Below are 18,095 nucleotides of genomic sequence, written 5' to 3' on the forward strand. Positions count from 1 at the left end.
TGTATGTGCATACACATGCATTTGTCCCAACCAGGGATAACCTTCTCAACCTTCTCCTCCCAATTCCCTTCTCTCCAAACAGGAATTGCATCTTCAGTCTCTTTGTTTTCACATATATAGTTATCATAACAATGCTAACAAGACTTTGAAAAATGTCTTCCGTCCCTTCTTGTCATAAAGAGTTCGAAAGCTGACCAGACTTCAAAACTCATCCTAAATAGGGGACATTTTTGATGTTCTGCTAAAGATTTTTGCTGCAGGACTGATGGAGTAGAGAATGACCACCATAAGCTGGCCCCTTAAATACACCAATGGTTGTATTTAACAAGATCAAATTAATCTGCCTTCTCCCTTCCAAATATACTGCTGAAGGTGCAGCTTGAGCAACTCCAGGACTAAGGGAAATATTACAAGAACTGCAATTCCTCCTTGAGATTTTCATAAGTACTCTTCCTGAATGTTCTTCTATTCAGTTAGTCTCTAATTAATATCAGCAGAGTATCAGTGATGATGCACATCCCCCACACCAGCTTAATTAAATTATACATTCAATTCATCAAGTATTCCACTGTTCCCAAAGAACTACAAAATATCTCTTCTTTAGTAGATAAAGAGGAATTATCACCTCATGGGAAATGCCAAACACCAAATGATTGTATTACAAAGTAAGTCTTTATATTTAACTTGAATATTAAATATACTTTAACACGTCTTTACTTTAAAACGTCTATTTAGGAAGATAAAAGTCTATTTTAGGAAGATATCTTCCTAAAATAGACTTTTATCTTCCTAAATAGACGTTTTCCTCTTCCTTTGTACAAAATAACTTATTTTTTCATGCCTAAATCTCTCCTCCAGTTTCACCTCCAAATGACCCAAGAAAAACAACAAGCTCTAGCAAAGCACTAGTAACCTTCTTGTCTCCTGATTGAAGAGTCATCCCCATGTGCTAAGGCCATCCCAGGGATTCTGTGTAACAGTGCAGTGGGTGCAGAATCATCAGCTGTGCAAAGGAGACACAGCAGGAATTCCCTCCTTGGAAACGCTGCCAATTCGGTTCTTAAGGCTATTTTGACCCTTTCCCCTTACTTTTCATAGGCAGATCTGAACCAATCTATTTTTGTATTGTTTTACTTCTTAACAGCCACTGCCACTTTCTCTAGATCTGACAGCTTAGAGCACCGTGCCTGATCAGATAATGAATGTTTACATGTGATGGTCAGCGTTTCCAAACTACTCCATTGTTCCTTGCGTTGGGTTGAAGCACCAGTGCCTGTCAAGACAAGAAAGCAACAGGAGCGGAAGGAAGGATTTCCTGCCTGGCAAGAGCAGTCCTGTTTAAATCAGAGATGGAGTTAACCACCCCTTCAAACATATGCACGCAAAACACTGACACGGATTGCCTGGATCTGCCTTGCACAGGATTACCAAATCCAGTGAACCATGTTTAATAAAACAGGGGGAGAAGATTCTGTAGCGCTGGCAACACGGCAGGCAGAGGAATGATCACAAACTGCCCTTTGTTTGTTTGTCCCTCCAGAAAACATTCGTTCTCTCACCATCCTCCGCCCTGATGCAGCTCCTTGAATGTGCTAAGTCGCTTGAAAGATTTTGGGGAAAATGTACAGCCTGGCCATCATGTAGATTATGGTTGCTTGGCTAATTAGAGGAAACTACGTATTTTATTGATAATTGTGTTTATCCTCAGCTTTAGGGTTTGTACCTCCAGCACGAGTGGTTTTCCCCTTTACATTCACACCCCGTGACGTCAGGGATGCTTAGGCACTTGACAACAGGGTAGATGTGAAGATCTGCTGCAAAATCTGAGGGATCTCTTTGGTATCCATGGCAATAAAAGATCGACCTGCTGGCAGTGTCCTCTGCAGCCTAAGGAGCAGAATGAGGGACAAGACACAATTACAATCTCAAATTATCTTCCCTACCACAAGACAAGATTCCTCTTGAATATCTTCCCAAACCATGCCGTTCACATTGCTGTTACCAGGCAATTAAAGGTTTGGGAAAGCAACAGAGGGAGAAAACACTAAGAGCAGCTAAGGCACAGTGATCCTTTGAGCAACACAAATGGCAGTGTGTCCAGAGAATTTTATCCACGTCCTCTTTCTGACATGCCAGAACTCCATTCTGATTAAAGTACCAGTGACCCCATGAGGTGTCACCACAACTGGTATGCTTGAGGGCAGCTACAGATTTACACTGGAAATGAAGATACTTATCCTAAATAGACTACCATGAACCCACAGCTCTTTCAGTTCAACAAGTCCAACGATTCTAACTGTGCCCTTTGTACTTCTTCTTTGACATCACTGCAGATTACATGGAAATGTAATCTGTGAATATTAACCTGACACATTTTTATTCACAGCTTAACCCACCCTTAAAAGTTAAACTAGATGCATGTTACAAACTCTATCTGCCTCATGTCCAGTTAGCAGGCTTGGGAGTTCTTTTTTCTCTGCTTTTTAAATGAGCTTATGCTCTATACTATTCCTCCAATGCTAAGTAAATTCTCACTTTTAAAATTAGTTTTGAAAAGAGCTGCAACAGAGAATTCCCTTCTCCTTCCCCCACAGCAATTACAGGAAGGCTTTGTCTAATTCTGCACTTCCACATACACAAAAATGCATTTCAGTGACAGCATTGTGTGCATTTTCCATACCCAGTGAACTAAGCCATTATAAGATCTCCTCTTACACAGCAGGATATGGTCAAAGATTTTTTTTCTTTTTTAAATTCCTATCAAAAGTAAAGGGACTTTCTGTAATTATAATCTTTCAGAATGGATTTTCTTTTGATGAATAACACAGTCTGATGTACAGACCTGAAGCTACAACTCATGGTGGCTGTGCAGCTATATCTTTCAACCCTTTACTGCTTAAAATTATCTACTGAGGGCCAACTCCCTTTCAGGTTTCTCTCATTCTCCTCTAATTGAAGACTCAAACAGAAACAGAAAAGACACTGTTGATATTTGTGGCTTCACCAGCTTTTTGCTGCAGCTACTGGTCCTCAGCGGATGTGGAACCTGGAAGAACACCTGGGACAGAATTTATCTTTTGGCCCCTTGTGCCCAAACATTTTAAAGTGAAATTTGTAGTAGAACTAAACCCAGGCATATTGTCTCAGACACTCCAAAGAATTTATGTCTCTAACACAAGGGGAGTACCTGAGTCAAATTTTTGGCTGTTTTGAAGACCATTAAACTCCAGCTTCTTTTGTTTGAATTTCTTTTCTTAGGCCTATACACATTGGAACCATATACTGGGCAATAACAAAGGTACCACATCTCTGTTGTGATTACATGGTGATACTACATAAGGGGATAGTGCACATCCTGCAGCAGGATGCCTTCAGCTGCTCTCTTTGGATGCACAGGATGCTCTGAACTCGCTGGCTGTAAGGGATGTCTGCAGGATCCACAAGCCGGTCGCCTCCCTGACACAACTCAAGAGCTACAGCTTCTCGCCTGTACATTAATAATAGTAAAAAAAGATGGGTGAAAACTTGGACATGACCCATCAATGTGCACTTGCAGCCCAGAAAGCCAATTGCACCCTGGCTTTCTTTCATCCAAAGCAGTGTGGCGAGCAGGACGAGGGAGGTGATTCTGCCTCTCTGCTCTGCTCTGGTGAGATCCCACCTGGAGTGCTGTGAACAGCTCTGTGGTTCTCAGCACAGGAAAGACACGGACCTGTTGGAGCAGGTCCAGAGGAGGGACACAAGAATGGTCAGCAGGATGGAGCACCTCTGCTACGAAGACAGGCTGAGAGAGTTGGGGTTGTTCAGCCTGGAGAAGAAAGTCCAGGGAGCCCTTATTGAGGCCATTCAATAAATACAGGCGGCTTGTAAGGACATAGTGAGAGTTTTTACTGGGGCCTGTAATGATAGGATAAGGTGTAGCAGTTTTAAATTGGAACAGGATAGATTTGGACTGGAGATATGGAAGAAACTTTTTTACAATGAGAGTGATGACATACTGGCACAGGTCATCCAGAGAAGTTGTGGATGCTGTACCTCTGGAAGTGTTCAAAGTGGAGTTGGATGGGGCTTTGAAAAATGTGATCTATTGAAAGATATCCCTGCTCACAGCAAGAGGGTTGGAATAGATGATATTTAAAGATCCCTTCCAACCCAAACCATTCTATGATTTTATGGTACTGTGACCAATACTCCAGTGCAGCACAACTCACTGCATGGGCTACTCACTGCAGTAAAAGCATAGTTTAGATTATGCTGAATGAAAGCAAACAGTACTAGGCATAAACCAAACACACTTACCTATCTGCCTGGTCTCCCAAGGATCCTATAAATATGGCAAAAGCATTGACTTGAGTATTGGTGGTCAAGACCTGGGCAAACCTGGATGGCTGAATTCCATATCGCTCGAGGTTTGCGTCACTTAAGACGATAACAAAATACTCGTCAGCCTCCTCCTTGGCGATTTCCCGAATGGCATGTTCAGTCCCTTCCAAGGTATGGTCTCCACTCATGCAGAACTGAGCATGGGCATGCATGGTCTGTGTGCACAGCATAACCATGTGGAAACACATAAGATGACTTTAAGAACAAGCATTCACTTCAGCTAGCACAGGAGGAGGTAAGTATTCAGTTACACTGTGTTAGGGGATGGATCAGAAATGCAGACAATGCTCCATATACAACAGAAGATGCAGCTTTTTGTACATAGTATGTTCTATTATAAGACAGGCAGCACTTTTTAAAAACACAGTTGGTCAAACAATCAAAACCCACACAGGGATCTAATTAGACTGGGCCTTAGGGAAGCTGAAATACTTTAGCCAGCTGCAGTTTGAGTAGATGCATTCCTGTGTATTTAAGGAAGAAAACAGGCCTTAGTTTCCTAATGCCATGACCAGCTCCTGCCTGTTCATAATTTGCACTGTACTCCCAAAGCCTAGTAGTGTCTCAGTTATTATCAAATATCTGATTCTCCACAGTGGCAGTCAGATAATGATAAATGATAAAACATTTTGTTGGAGCTGTTACAAAATAAATACACAATATTCATTGATGAAGATGTTCTCTATGTAGAAGGCAAGGAATTTCAGACATCACTAAAGCCAGTTCCTCTAATCAAAGTAGCTCCCAATCTTTTAAAAATAGTTTTTGAAGGAAGCTCAAATGCTTCTAGCTTATCAAGCTGCCAACCAGGTAAATCCTACAATATACTCAATTTTTCTTCATCCTACTTCAGAAAAATTTTGGTGAACACATGCACTTTGCCATAGTGATTTAACACGTTTCCAATTTAGCACTGACACATTTTCCCAGTGCTACCGTGATGCAAAACTTTTTGAAGGTATCAGGCTAAATTACTGACCTGGGATCCCTCTACAGTTTAAATTAGTCACTTATGCACTAACCACATCACATGATTTGGGCAGAGCTATCTATATCACTGTATAATGCTTGGACCTTCCCCCATCCTTTTACAGGTAGTCAAAATGACACATTTATGGCACAGCAGTCCAGAAGAAGGCATACCGAGCTTCTACTATTTTGGCACAATTTCTTTTCTGCCATGTCTCTGAAAGGTCTGGTTTCAATTGTATGCAAATACACAGATTTTGTTTCTTGTCTTTTTTAAAATTTTACTATCCTCATGTTTTGCATTCTGTGTCCTGCCTACAACTTTATCTTTGCAGTCATAAAGTCCTTAATTATCCAGCATCACTTATCAGTAGGATTTACCTTGAGAATCTCTAATCTTTGCTTATTGTTCTTGGGAACTTTGTCACTCCCAACCAAGGCGATGTTGAAGCCATCTCCTGAATGTCCAACAATGTCGTACTGCAAGAAAGAAACATCATCAGTCACCTGTTAGTCATGAATGGCCCTTGGCTCACAATGACATAAAGCAGATCAAAGGCAATTTGCAGTTTTCAACAAAAAACCCCAAGTACAGTTCCCTGCTTCTGTTTGTGAGCTGTTTAAGGGAACTACTAGCAATTTCTCACTGATGTGAAAACATAGGAAAGAATTGCTAAATAATGAAATTAGGGAACAGTTCCTTATTTCCATGGTCTGTTTTTCACATCATCCCACCAACTGCAGAGTGGTGATGTGTAAGATCAAGACCTTGCCCTCTCACATTGTCCATGTATTTCTTTTAAAGCAGCAATTTTCATCCTCTTGAGTCTGACAAACAAGAGGCACATTGTTTGAGAGTAGCTCCTACGTTTGATGAATCTTTTTCATGACCTCGTTCTGCTCTAAAAAAAAAGTATTACAAATCCCCTTTTTTGAAAATCAGCACTCCTTATTTTTGTGCATAACAGATCAAAGCCGTTGCTGAAAGTATATAGAGAAGCAAATTCCAAGAGCCTCTGTATGTTTTCAAAGGAGATGGTGTGCACATCATCCTCCTGTGAAAGACGCTGCAAAACTAACATGTAGAACTGCAATAGTTCAAATGTTCTGTTGAACAAATAATGCAATATTGCGAAGGCCTCTGTTTTATGTGAGAGCTTCATTGTTACATGAAAACCAAGACAAGCTGAGTTATGGCAAGGTCCTGACCTGCCCTTTGTGTTGTGGATGTGGCAGTAACCCCAGGGAGAATTCATGTGCAGGACAAAAATGGATTTAAGAGCTGTCTACACCAAGCAAGAGAGCACACTGTACAGATCCTGAGCCCAGAGAGACCTGGGCTGGCAACTCCTCAACAAGAAATGTCTGTATTTCCCCCTGCCAAGCTGGCACAGACCTGCCTTCAGTTGACAGGGAGCCCTGATGCAGTATTTTACTTTTCTGTTTTCTTTTTTTCAAGTACTGTTACAGCTTCCTGCTGTGTTCACCATCCCTAATTCCCACATAATCATTTGGTAAAAGGCAGGTCTATTCCTCAAAGTTTTTCTGTCTTTTTTTCCTATTGAAAGACACTTTATTTGGTGTAAGTCAGGTCCTAGAGAGTAGAGAAATGGCATTCTTTACAGACAAAACTCTTTTTGTTTTCACATTACTAATTTGCTTAAAAATATATCAAAAGAAAGCTAGAGCAGCTGGAACAACACTTTTAAAGGTGACACCTCTCTCTGTAAAAGAGCAAACGTGCCATATACTGTAGATTATTTCACCCAAGGTCAGACCATTTTATGACAGCCCCATATAAGCCAGACTTCCTTCCCCTAGGAAATCTTTATATAATCTAGTCCCCACACAATAATCCCATTTCTTTCTACTTTGTTGGCTTTTCCCATTTCTGTTCTCCTCAGCTCTTACATGTCTAGTATTTGCTACCCAGCCTCATGTAAAGCTTTCAGTCTGCCACATGCTTTCTCTTCAAAATCTATTTCTTATCACCAATAATGCTTCAGACTCTCTCTTTCTTGATGGATATGAAGACATGGCAAATGAAAATATACAAATTCTGAGAATAATGCCAAGATTACATTCAGCATACTTCCTAAATAAAACAGGAATAAATCCTGTTTCATAAAACCTTAACCACACACAAGAAATGTGTGCGTGAGTATTGTTTTAGAAATTAGAGACTATTAAAATCAGAGGAACTAAATAAAGCAGAGGTTTAATGGAGCAGAAAATATACAGCACTCATGGTTCTTATGCAATGTCAGAAATGCCCACACATCTTCAGGGTAGGCTCTTAATTATGAAACCTTACACATCCTCTGCTTAACAGTTTTGTATTCAGTATCACTTTTAAATCAACAACCTAACTATGTAAAGCAAAATGCTGCCATTCTCCTGTGTAAATTGGCTAATCCCTTTGTAGAAGGCTCCTTCCTGGCTTCCTGGATATCTCCCACTGGTGTCCTCCTGTCAGCTCTGCCACACTGAGTTCATGGGAATAGACCAAACTTTGCTGTTGGGGAATATCATTGTGGTTCTTGACATACACCAGTAACAGACCAAGCTTTCATCTCAAACAGTCTGAGTCTAAACTCAGTGTGACAGCCTGTGTAAGGAGAACTGCTGTAGCTCCCAGGTGAAACACTAGATGTTGACCCTGCAAGAGGGCCCCCTCCACATTCTTGCACAAGGCGGGAGCACACAACCTGGGTACGGCCAAGGCAAGGCTGAAATGATCTGAGCAAACTATTGCAGGCATGGAAAGGCATCCACCTGGGAACATCATGTCCTGTCTGCTCCCTGCTCAGAGAGCTACTTATTATTCTTTGTGTGTGCCCATGCATGCACCCAATACACGGGCTTATCTTTAACAGATGTTATCAGTTTCCTTGTTCCTTTGCTGGCAGCTTACTACGCTATTTGTGATTTAAAAACAATTGGTGAGGCAGCAGGGAAGAGGTGGCTGCTTGATACATCCTGACTGCTGCATTCTGGGTCAAGTAGGGCATCCTGAAAAACAGACTGAGATCCTACTGTGCTGTTGAAGAGAAGAGCTGTGGTCACTAGCCTTTGGGTGCTGTCATGGGCCCCTGGTTCCCCTGGAAGTCAACTCAAGGACCAGGAGAAGCCAAAATCTAATGAGTGTGAGTTTGCTTTTGGGAAGCTCAGCTCCCCAAATTGTGAGGTTGGATGAGTGCACCTGCCCCAGCAAGGGAATGTAGCTGCACTGGCTTGGATTGACTTGAGTCAACATAGGAGTGCTGGCTGGGAGACCCTCCCTGGGAGAGGGGATGGGAATAGGCTCACAGAAAAGCTTTAGAGGTGACAGAAGGGAGATGTTTGCCCAGGGGAATGTATGGAATCTGTCACTATTTAGGAATACAGAGTTTGGGAGAGGAGCAAAACTGGAGCAAAGAAACTCATTCTGAAAGGACAAAGAATTAAAGTCTCTCTTTCTTGCAGTAAATTATTACCTCCTCCTGATTTGTGTTCTAGTAAATGAACCCTTGGTGATTTCATATTATCTTGGTGAACTCATTGTAAATAAAAGGTGCAGACAGCTCCACAGTCGTGGACAACTGGGAACCCCAACACATGCAGGCACATGCAGACTTTGTCAAAACCAGTGTCCTTCCTTTGCAGTAGCTAAAGATGAGCACAGAACAAGAGTCTTTGAAAATCAAAGAATCAATCTGATGCTTTTCCACCATAAATTCCCTAGGAGCATTTAGGTAGATGGAGTTACAAGTGAGAGAAAAGCTGTGATCCAATCCTTCTTGGAATTGACTTGTTTCACGAAATTGCAAGCGAAGGATCTCAGGACAAATCCAGAAGCAAAATATATTTACCATAGAGCAGCTTAATTGAATTAATATATTATTGTGGTACACAGCAGCTTGTTTTCCAATAGCCTAAGGTACAATGAGACAGGGACTGCTCTATCCAGGGCTGTGAGTACACAACATGTAAACATGTATCTCCAAATAGCATAATTTTGTTCGGTTTTTTCCACTGGGAAAGGTTAAAACAATCTCTGTTCTGCTGTCACATTTTGCATTGAATGGATAGTTGCTGCTGCCTAAAATGGGTAAAATGGAAGACTTTGTCTTCTGCAGCTGCCATGCCAAAAGGTTTAATTTCTGAAGGCGTTTAAAAAGCTGAAAGAAGATGTGTGCTGAATGTAAAAGGCAGTGTGAATTAGACTCTGCTGGAGGGTTAGATCTTTATAAATTTGTCTCTTCTTTGGACAACACTGAACATTCTTATTTTTCTGAATTTATTTCAAACCTTTTGTTTATTATTTAAAAGAAACTACTCTGCCAAACACATGGACCATTTCTTCTTTTCCTGAATTAGCAGTGCTGCCTCCACAGTAAATTTCACAAACACAGAATGCTAAAACAGGCATATAAAATCTGCAATATCCCTTTAATATAGCTATAAATAACAATTCAGGCTTTTCCTACCAGTTACATAGTATGCTATTTATTGAGTCACAATATTTTTAAGGCTTCATAAAACTGCTGTTGGATAATTTACTGGACATGCCTCCTCAACATGCCATCATGTGTGCAAATCATGGTAATCGGGGATGATATAAAATCATAGTTTGTGACAGACATAGTACTACCTCAGATAAAAAAGGGGAAAAACTGCCCTTCTGTGCATTTTCAAACAACTGGCACCTAAAATGGGATGTTCAGAAGATGGGCCTTCTGTTTCCTCCTTGACAAGGAATGATTCACTGCCTGCACTAATGTGAAATGGAAGTAGGGAGGATGTCCCACATGAGCATAAAAAGCTGACAAATACCTGCTGGCACTTGTCTGACTTTTTATGGAAGGTAACTTCATTACCTGCTTGGTGCAGTCTCATACACAATACTCAGCTCTTCTGTATAAGAAAGAAAGAAGAAACTATTTTCTACCCTCACTCGTGGTTAAGATCAACATCACCCCTAATACCAGGGGTACCACTCATGGGGAAAGCTCAGCTGGGTAGAATGACACAGCCAAGGAAAAGCCTGTCTGATTAATTCGCAACTGTATTTAGCAAAGAAGTAAACCAAGCACCATCAGAAGAGTGATCTTGAGCAAAAGCCAGGGATTGCTTTCTAAACTCTGCACTGCAGTTAGATGGCTGAAGGGAACTTTACTGTGTAAACCCCCTTTGCTCAACAAGCCTGATGATCCCCTTGGTTCAACACATGCTGTAGAAGATACCCCTCAAATCTGCATATGTTGTTGTGATCTGTGCAGATGGGGCTACAACACGAAAACAGCAGGCATATTTGAAGGCCAAAAAAGTGTATTTTTAAAAAATCAGGCAAGAAGAGGGTAAGGAAAAGGATGAAAGAAAACAGTGATAAACTGCAGATTTTTCATGGCACACTACACAGTTGTGTTCTCTTCTATCTTTTTCAAATAGTTCCTCTTTTAGATATGAGAAATGTATGTTACTTTTGCAGACATACCAAACGTTCAGCTTTGTCCTGAGAAAAATCAGCAGCATCTTGCAAAATGTCAAGAGTTGTACAGAATGGAGTCAGTGATATTTTAAAACAATCACTGAATTAACTGGAGACTGCAATTCCTGCCTTCTTTGTGGTTATATACACACAGCCTAGACCTTGTTTGGGCTTACTGAGACAAAAAGAGTATTACATTTACTTACCTTTCATTTGCAGGCTACCATTAAATAACATTTGGAACATAGTATGTTTCAGTGCAAGAAATTATTTTTATTTTCTTGCTTTCAGTTAACTATAAGAGACAAGGAACAAAGAAGTCTGGTCTCTTCCCATGACCAAGTACTGCTGTTTGCACTCTGGGCAGATGGAAGGACATGGTATCTCTTCATGTCCTGAAGCTCATATTTACTTGTGTTCTGTAGGCTTAAGTGTTTCTGCTCAAAGAAACAGATAAAACCAGAAAAAAAGCCAGCAAAGCTCACTAAATCAAAGTCTTAGATTGAATATTCCCCTGCTGAAATGTGTAATGTTTCTTACCCTTTTACTAGTATTATTTTTCAGGTTGCTAGAAAAAGATTAATATCTTTATTTCCTTGTGGGAATGAGTAATATTCTTTGGCTAGACTGACTGCTGAAACACATTTTCCACTGCTCCACACAGCCTGTGCAATAACCACAGAGCTCCTAGCCGAGCTGCAATTACCTTGAATTTGTGCTCATAATTCTCAAAAGCTTCCATGACCATGCAGACAGCCTCCATGGAGCGTTCCAGGCGCCCATCCACGCCGTTGAAGCGGTACATGCTGCCGGAAACATCCACCACCAGCCGCAGGCGCTTGGGCTTCTGCTGGGGGCTCCCCGGCTGGCAGGGAAACACAACACAACAAAATACAGTAGAAAGGGGAAAGCTAGACATCAGTAGAGATAAAACGTTCCAGAGAGAGAACCCAATGCACTTTGCCAATCTAGAAAATTTTATCCAGAAAATGTTGTTTGGCTTTGTTGGTTTCTTTTCAAGAACAAAAAACTCTACTGTTTTTCCATTTCAAACCACTTCTTTGACAGATAACTCAACTCGTTCTTTTCCCTCACCTTCAATGACTGGAAACAAAATACCTCAAAAAATTCCACACATGCTAGTCAGGAAAAGACTTTTTCTGTTTCAGTTTTGATTCTTAACATTTTATTTCAGTAAAGAAACTCTCAAATTTGCTCTTTCTGCCAAGGCTCATAATGGGAAATCCTTTTCCTTGGCATGCAGTACTAACAGGGACTGTATATGACTGTAAAAACTTGTCTGCCGAGGTAAATAACATTCCAAAAATGTTTAAAATCTTCTTCTGATTAACTACTAGTTCTATCTTCATTCTAATGCCAAAACCATTATTTTTTTTCCTAAGAACAAATCCCATCTGTTCTAATAATTTTTGGCACAGTACACTCAAGGGAGGTGTTTTATTTAGCATGCAATGAGATGTGTCCGGATTCAAGTATGAGGCCATTAAAGATGCTCTGACCAAAAACCAGTCACAATATAAACAAATAAAAAAATATTTCTTTTATCTGTAAAGAATTTGTATACTTTATTTTTTTTAATTGTTCTTTTAATAGACTATGGCCTCCCTGCCCTCCCAGAAACAAAAGAAGAGAAGGCCAATTAAATCTTACATTTATTTTGGTTTTTATGCACACACTTAAAGGTTTTATCTTTTTTTCCCTAATTGAATTATTTTTACAAAGCTTTAAGACTGATACTTTGAGTAAACAAATTTTGAACCAAGTGAGAATTGAGAATTCAATCACTTTTCCCTTACTGATCTTTCACACAGGCAGTGCCAAAGTCCATAAATCATTCAAAGCAACATAAGGACCAAATAGCATGAAAAATAATACCAGGGATATATCACATGTGGGTAACTGACATGCAAAAAAATGCTGTACTCAGCTATTTTAAAAAACCCAACTTACTATACTTAAAAATTACAATCTGTCATTAAGTATTACTGTTAAATAATATGGACTGGCACCACTAGTTTTGGCCAGGTTTAGCTGGTCTGATTCAAGTGGTTTCTCTGCTGCTGACTCACACAGGTCTAACTGGAATGCCTTCTAAGGAATGGCTGATTGGGCCATAGGACAGTCAACTTTATCCTATCTCACAGGCTTTTCCTCACGCTTTTTTTTTTCATTGTAATTTTAATTCTTCTGAATCTCAGTATCTGTAGAAGTGAAAATTAATTGCATACCATGGAACATGGAAAATACATTTGTAAACCACTTTTTTTTCATTTCCTTGGGGATCAGCATAGTTATTAATAACAATTAAATTAGGGAGAAAATATTTTCCTTTTTTCTATAAAAGCAAACAAAATAAATGTTTTCTGCTAATTGCTTTCTGGTCTTTAAAATACAAAGTAAGAACATAAAAACTCTTGCACTGGATCAAAACTTAGCACTGTCTAGATCAGTATCCTCTCTCTGAGGGTGGCCAACAGGAAATATGTATGTAAGACTACATAAAGAGGCACAGCTAATTTTCCATCCCGTGGTTGCCTCTGTGTCAGGGACATCCCAAGCCAGAGATATTTTTCTGAGTTTCTCATCCATATAACTTACTCAAATTCCAAACACAGATACTGTACAGCCACTATGAATTCAGCAAACCAGTTAAGCTCTTCTCCACCTTGCCATGTCTCTTGTTGGATACTTACTTGTGGCTCAAGTTCTCCCCGTCGTTTATATATGGCTTTTTCTCCTGTCAGCCCATCAATGATTTTGGCATCATCTAGCTCTCCAACAGCTTGGTGTCTCAGCCATTGTCTTTCCTTACCCTTGGCCTACAATGGAAAAGAAATCTTGCTTAGTGATGTGAGTGCATGTTAGACAATTTAAGACCTCCTGCACATGACATACACACTAATTTCTTTGTGATGATGTGATAGTTTTGGCGTAAGTCAAATAAATCCAAACACATGTTCACAGCTGTCCTGTCCTTCTTTGCTGACAGAAAAATGAACACTGAGAAAGAACATGTTCCCTCTGAAACTTGGCCTTTTTTCAGTAGCTTCATATATAGGAGTTTAACTGCAAACTGCAGAAATGCTAACCTTCTTGAAAATATGCTGAAAATGTGTGTGGCAAGCCTGTTCAGAAATACACACAACTGAAGGGACACACATAACTGATCCTTTGTTAGGTGTTTTCATTTAACACAGAACAAGAAGTAATTGGGTGACTTAAAGGTAAAATTAAACAGTACCCACTTTATGCAATAGTAAATGGTTGCTTTAAAAACAGTATTAACTGTATAAACTAATTACATATTTTAAAAAACTACTTCTAAAATCATGATACTCAAGAGACAGTCCAATAAACACTTCTTTGGTTTTAGTTGAAAGGACATTGGTTATCTACAGCCTGACGATGAAAATACATTACAATCCATGAACTCAAATATTCATGGAACTCCTGTACACGGAGCATGTATCTAAGATTAAAGACTCAAGTGTTATAATATTATAAGCAACATATTTAAGCATGTTTTCAAAGGATAAATTCACCATGGTTCATAATATATAAGATCCATCTACAGACAGCAGTCTGTATATATCGGGTTTCTGGTTTATATTATTTCTGTTTAAATCTTCATGTTGAAATTGCTCATCCTAGTAGTAAACCCAGCAAAGGAAGACAATATTGAATCTATATACATATAATGATTTTGCCCTCTCAGCAAATTGCTGGTCAGCAATTGAAGGAAAATCAAATATCTAGCAGGACACAAACTGCCTTAAACATTGATTTTTTGGAATGAAAATCAATTCCTTTCTGATGAGCAGGAAGTCTTACATTACAAATCCTCAGTAACCTGCAGACCTGGGATTTGAAAGGATGAATCTTTATAGTTTTCTATAGTCTGAGCAGGCAGATAATGACTTCTTCAGGCTCAGAGAACTTTTGATTTTGCTCTGGACAAAATGTATGAGTTTTTTGTTTCGGTGTGTAGAGAAGAGTTCTGGACTACAGACTATTGCCTATAATTACTCAAGATTATTGGACTACTTGCCCATGAAAATAAATGGGTAGAAAGACTACAAAGCCACAGAAAAATGTTTTGATTAACAAAAGCAAAAGCTTTACAGAGGCTTCCTGATGGGAGGCAAAAACAATGCTGATACATGGAAACCTCAACCTTTTAGTAAATCACAGAAGAGGAAGTGGAAAAGATTTCTGAGGTTGTGAATTCAGCCAGTTTGTTCTCTGAGACATTTCCATGGTGCTAGAGTCAATGTAGCTTTAACCCACTTTGGCAGTGGGGCATCCATGAGTTTGTTTTCACCACCAGCTAGGAGTTTCCACTGTCATTAAATATGCCTGGGATGAAAGTTAAATCCCTTCTCCCATAGAATCATTGATTCCTTTGTTGCCTTCAAAGTTGTGTAACATCACGAAGAGACACCTGCAAATTCCTAATGACCTCTCCATGTCCCACCAAAACGTCATGCTGTAGGAGTTTTCCTGCTGTGGAAAGCCCAGAGGCAAATTTCAACACACCAATTAACCATTTAGAAACTACTCCTGGAGAAAACATGCTGCTGAGTGAGCAAAGCCTGTCTAAAATGAATCATGCACCTTCCAGGGTGATGCAGGTGAGATGGCTTTGTTGCTACTCATCTTAGCCACTCTAAGCAGTGGAACAGAGGTAGATCTTTATCACTTCCTTAGCACTGGTGTTTTGTCGAATTTTTGTCATTTGCTCTCTTTCAGTCGGCAGGAGGGACAAACAACAGATTATAAAGTGTCAGCTTCACTGAGCAAATTCTCTGCTGGTTTCACTAGTCTTTTCATTGACAATGCTTTAGATTTGCAGCTATTTGATGTTCAAGAACAGCAGTGTGAGAACAAAATGGCTTTTAATTATGGACATACTTAAAAACAGTTTAATACCTTTTGAAGTTTATTCAACAAAAGCCAGTATTTGAGCTGACATTTTATTGGAGAAACACAGAGTTGACATCCTCTCCTGGAACAGGAAAGAATGCTGGCAAAATCTGATCTCACCTCTTTACAAATTAACTTAATGCTAAAATTACTCAGGCTACTTGGCTTCTGCACCCTCCATGCAGAATTACTAAGAATTTGTTTCCTTTTAAAAAAGCTGAAAAAAATAATCCCCTCAAGCATGGGTGTTATACAATGCACACATTTTACACATTGCAGAGAGAACTCAAATCCTTTCTAGTATGCAACTTTCATGTTTAAAACCAACGTAAGTTTTAAAGCATTTACAATTTTAAGAGAAAATCAGAACTAATATATATACCTTGCTTTGATATTTGACTAGAAAGGGCACAGAACACATTGCTATTTCAATATACTGCAACCATATGGATGAAAAAATATATTCACTGTGCTGCTTTAGAAATTAGAAAAATGTGCTAGATCACATATCTTATATGGCAGTGGCTGATCACAGTGCACCACTACAGTAATTCTTTCACTGGAAGAATTTACAAAAAAGTGTAACTGTGATGTCTGTAAATGTCAGAGAAAAAGCTGTGTATGTGAAGTGATCACACATCTAAATATGTAACTTGTAATGGTAGAGGATGTATGAAACACTGCCAGTTGTGGTCTGCATTTGTTTCTGGGAATACATTACACAAATGTTCCCTTAGCTGCTGAAATAATAAAACTACTACTGACAGGACACAGGGTTTTTCATATTTCCAGCTCTCTGAGCCATGCTCATTATAGGACTCCTACTCTTTTATTCTTGCTGCTATGACCAGACTGTTCCACATGGTCTAAATCAGACAGAGCCCAGCAGGCTCAGTAACTCAGGCTCAGGTTTGCCCAGTTTAGATGCAGGGGCCTAAATGATGCTCAGAAGCTACAGGGAGAGTGGCCCCTGATTCCCTCTGTAATTGTCAATAAAGAGAGACGTACTTTATGGAAAGTAAGTCCCCTAACATTTAAGAAGGCCTTTCTGAGTGACTGATTGACCATAACTTTTGAATTTGGAGTTCAGACAGCCAAGCTTTAGGAGAGAGAAGAAAGCTCATCAGTGACAGGATTTCCTGGACTTCTGGCTTTGCTACTTCAACAGAAGATAAACAAAAACTCTTAATGTTTTGATAACGTTGTTCAAAGAGCTGACAGAGATCAACGAGTTATAAAAAGCAAAATGAACAATGAAATTACATTCTCAGACTATGTTTATGTATCACTTTCAAGGATCTGTCTATTCCAAAAATCTCTTTCTGCTGCCACAAACTTTTGGCAAGCCATAGACAACTGGACCTGAATCCCAGCCTCTTGATTCTAGGGAGGTAAAATTTAATCAAAGGAACATACTTTAAACAAACCCACAAAACTAACAATGAAAAGGCATATGTTGAAAAGAAAATTCAGGTTAAATAAACATGGGCAACACATTTTGATTATGTGAACATAGTGAGTTTGAAACAAAGCAAACGCAAACATTTTTAAAAAGCCAAACACGTTCGGTACTGAGAAGGTAATTTGGGATTTTCATTAAGTTAAAAACACATAGATATCTGAGCTGCAAATTTTACTGCAATGAACTGTGCCACTGGTTTCTTATTTGAGACATACGGAATGACTGACTGATTACAGAAAGAAAACTGTTCTAGTTGAGAACCCATGGTGTAGATAGGACTATTAAGAAAGAAATGGGAGACAGATGCACTCTTCTTCATGAGGGCTGGACGAATGCTGAAGAATTGAGATAAATTTTTTCCCCCTCTCAAAAGTGTCACATGAAACGTGCATGGACTCAGCTTCCCTATTAACAAAAGGTCTTCTGCAATTAAGTACCTCCTGTTATCATTTATCTTCAGTTTCCTAGTTCATCTTCTGATAAAATCCCTACTAAAATCTATATAAAAATTTATAAAGTTAAAAATTTGCTTTCACTATTGCTTTTATTCTATGATCTAGCTTTTCCAAATTCAGTAATTTGTTTTTTTCGTCACAAATTACATTTCCTAGCTCTGTGGTCAGAGGTTACAGGTTTTGGCAGGAAGTTATCAAAGTCTCATAAAATACTGAGGCTTATAAGACTTTCCCTTGATATTAAAATGACCTTTTTTAACAAAGCAAGAGGATATGCCTACTTATATTAAAATATGTTATATTTTGATTAAGATTAACATGATCCCTGCATGTAAGAATTTTGGCTGCAAGGGATAGATAAGGCAGACTCAAAAAAAAGAGTTCAAACTGAAGATTCACTTATTAATTTCTT

General features: G+C 39.3%; 1 protein-coding gene across 2 annotated transcripts in view; it reads right to left on the reverse strand.

Annotated features, from left to right (window-relative positions):
* Positions 1–812: 812 nt before the first annotated feature.
* The window catches only part of VWA8 (von Willebrand factor A domain containing 8), a 176,651-nt gene continuing 159,368 nt past the window's right edge, over positions 813–18,095 (reverse strand). For both annotated transcript variants that reach the window (XM_085059145.1, XM_085059135.1), the window contains exons 41-45: positions 13,537–13,662; positions 11,529–11,687; positions 5,734–5,832; positions 4,300–4,538; positions 813–1,887 (exon numbers count right to left, since the gene is read on the reverse strand). In XM_085059145.1, the coding sequence (XP_084915271.1) occupies positions 1,779–1,887; positions 4,300–4,538; positions 5,734–5,832; positions 11,529–11,687; positions 13,537–13,662 (732 nt within the window). In that variant the 3' untranslated portion in view covers positions 813–1,778. The remainder of the gene's footprint in view (positions 1,888–4,299; positions 4,539–5,733; positions 5,833–11,528; positions 11,688–13,536; positions 13,663–18,095) is intronic.

This window comes from Lichenostomus cassidix, chromosome 1 (assembly GCF_008360975.1).
Source record: "Lichenostomus cassidix isolate B80296 chromosome 1, HeHo_3.0, whole genome shotgun sequence".
NCBI classification, from domain to species: domain Eukaryota; kingdom Metazoa; phylum Chordata; class Aves; order Passeriformes; family Meliphagidae; genus Lichenostomus; species Lichenostomus cassidix.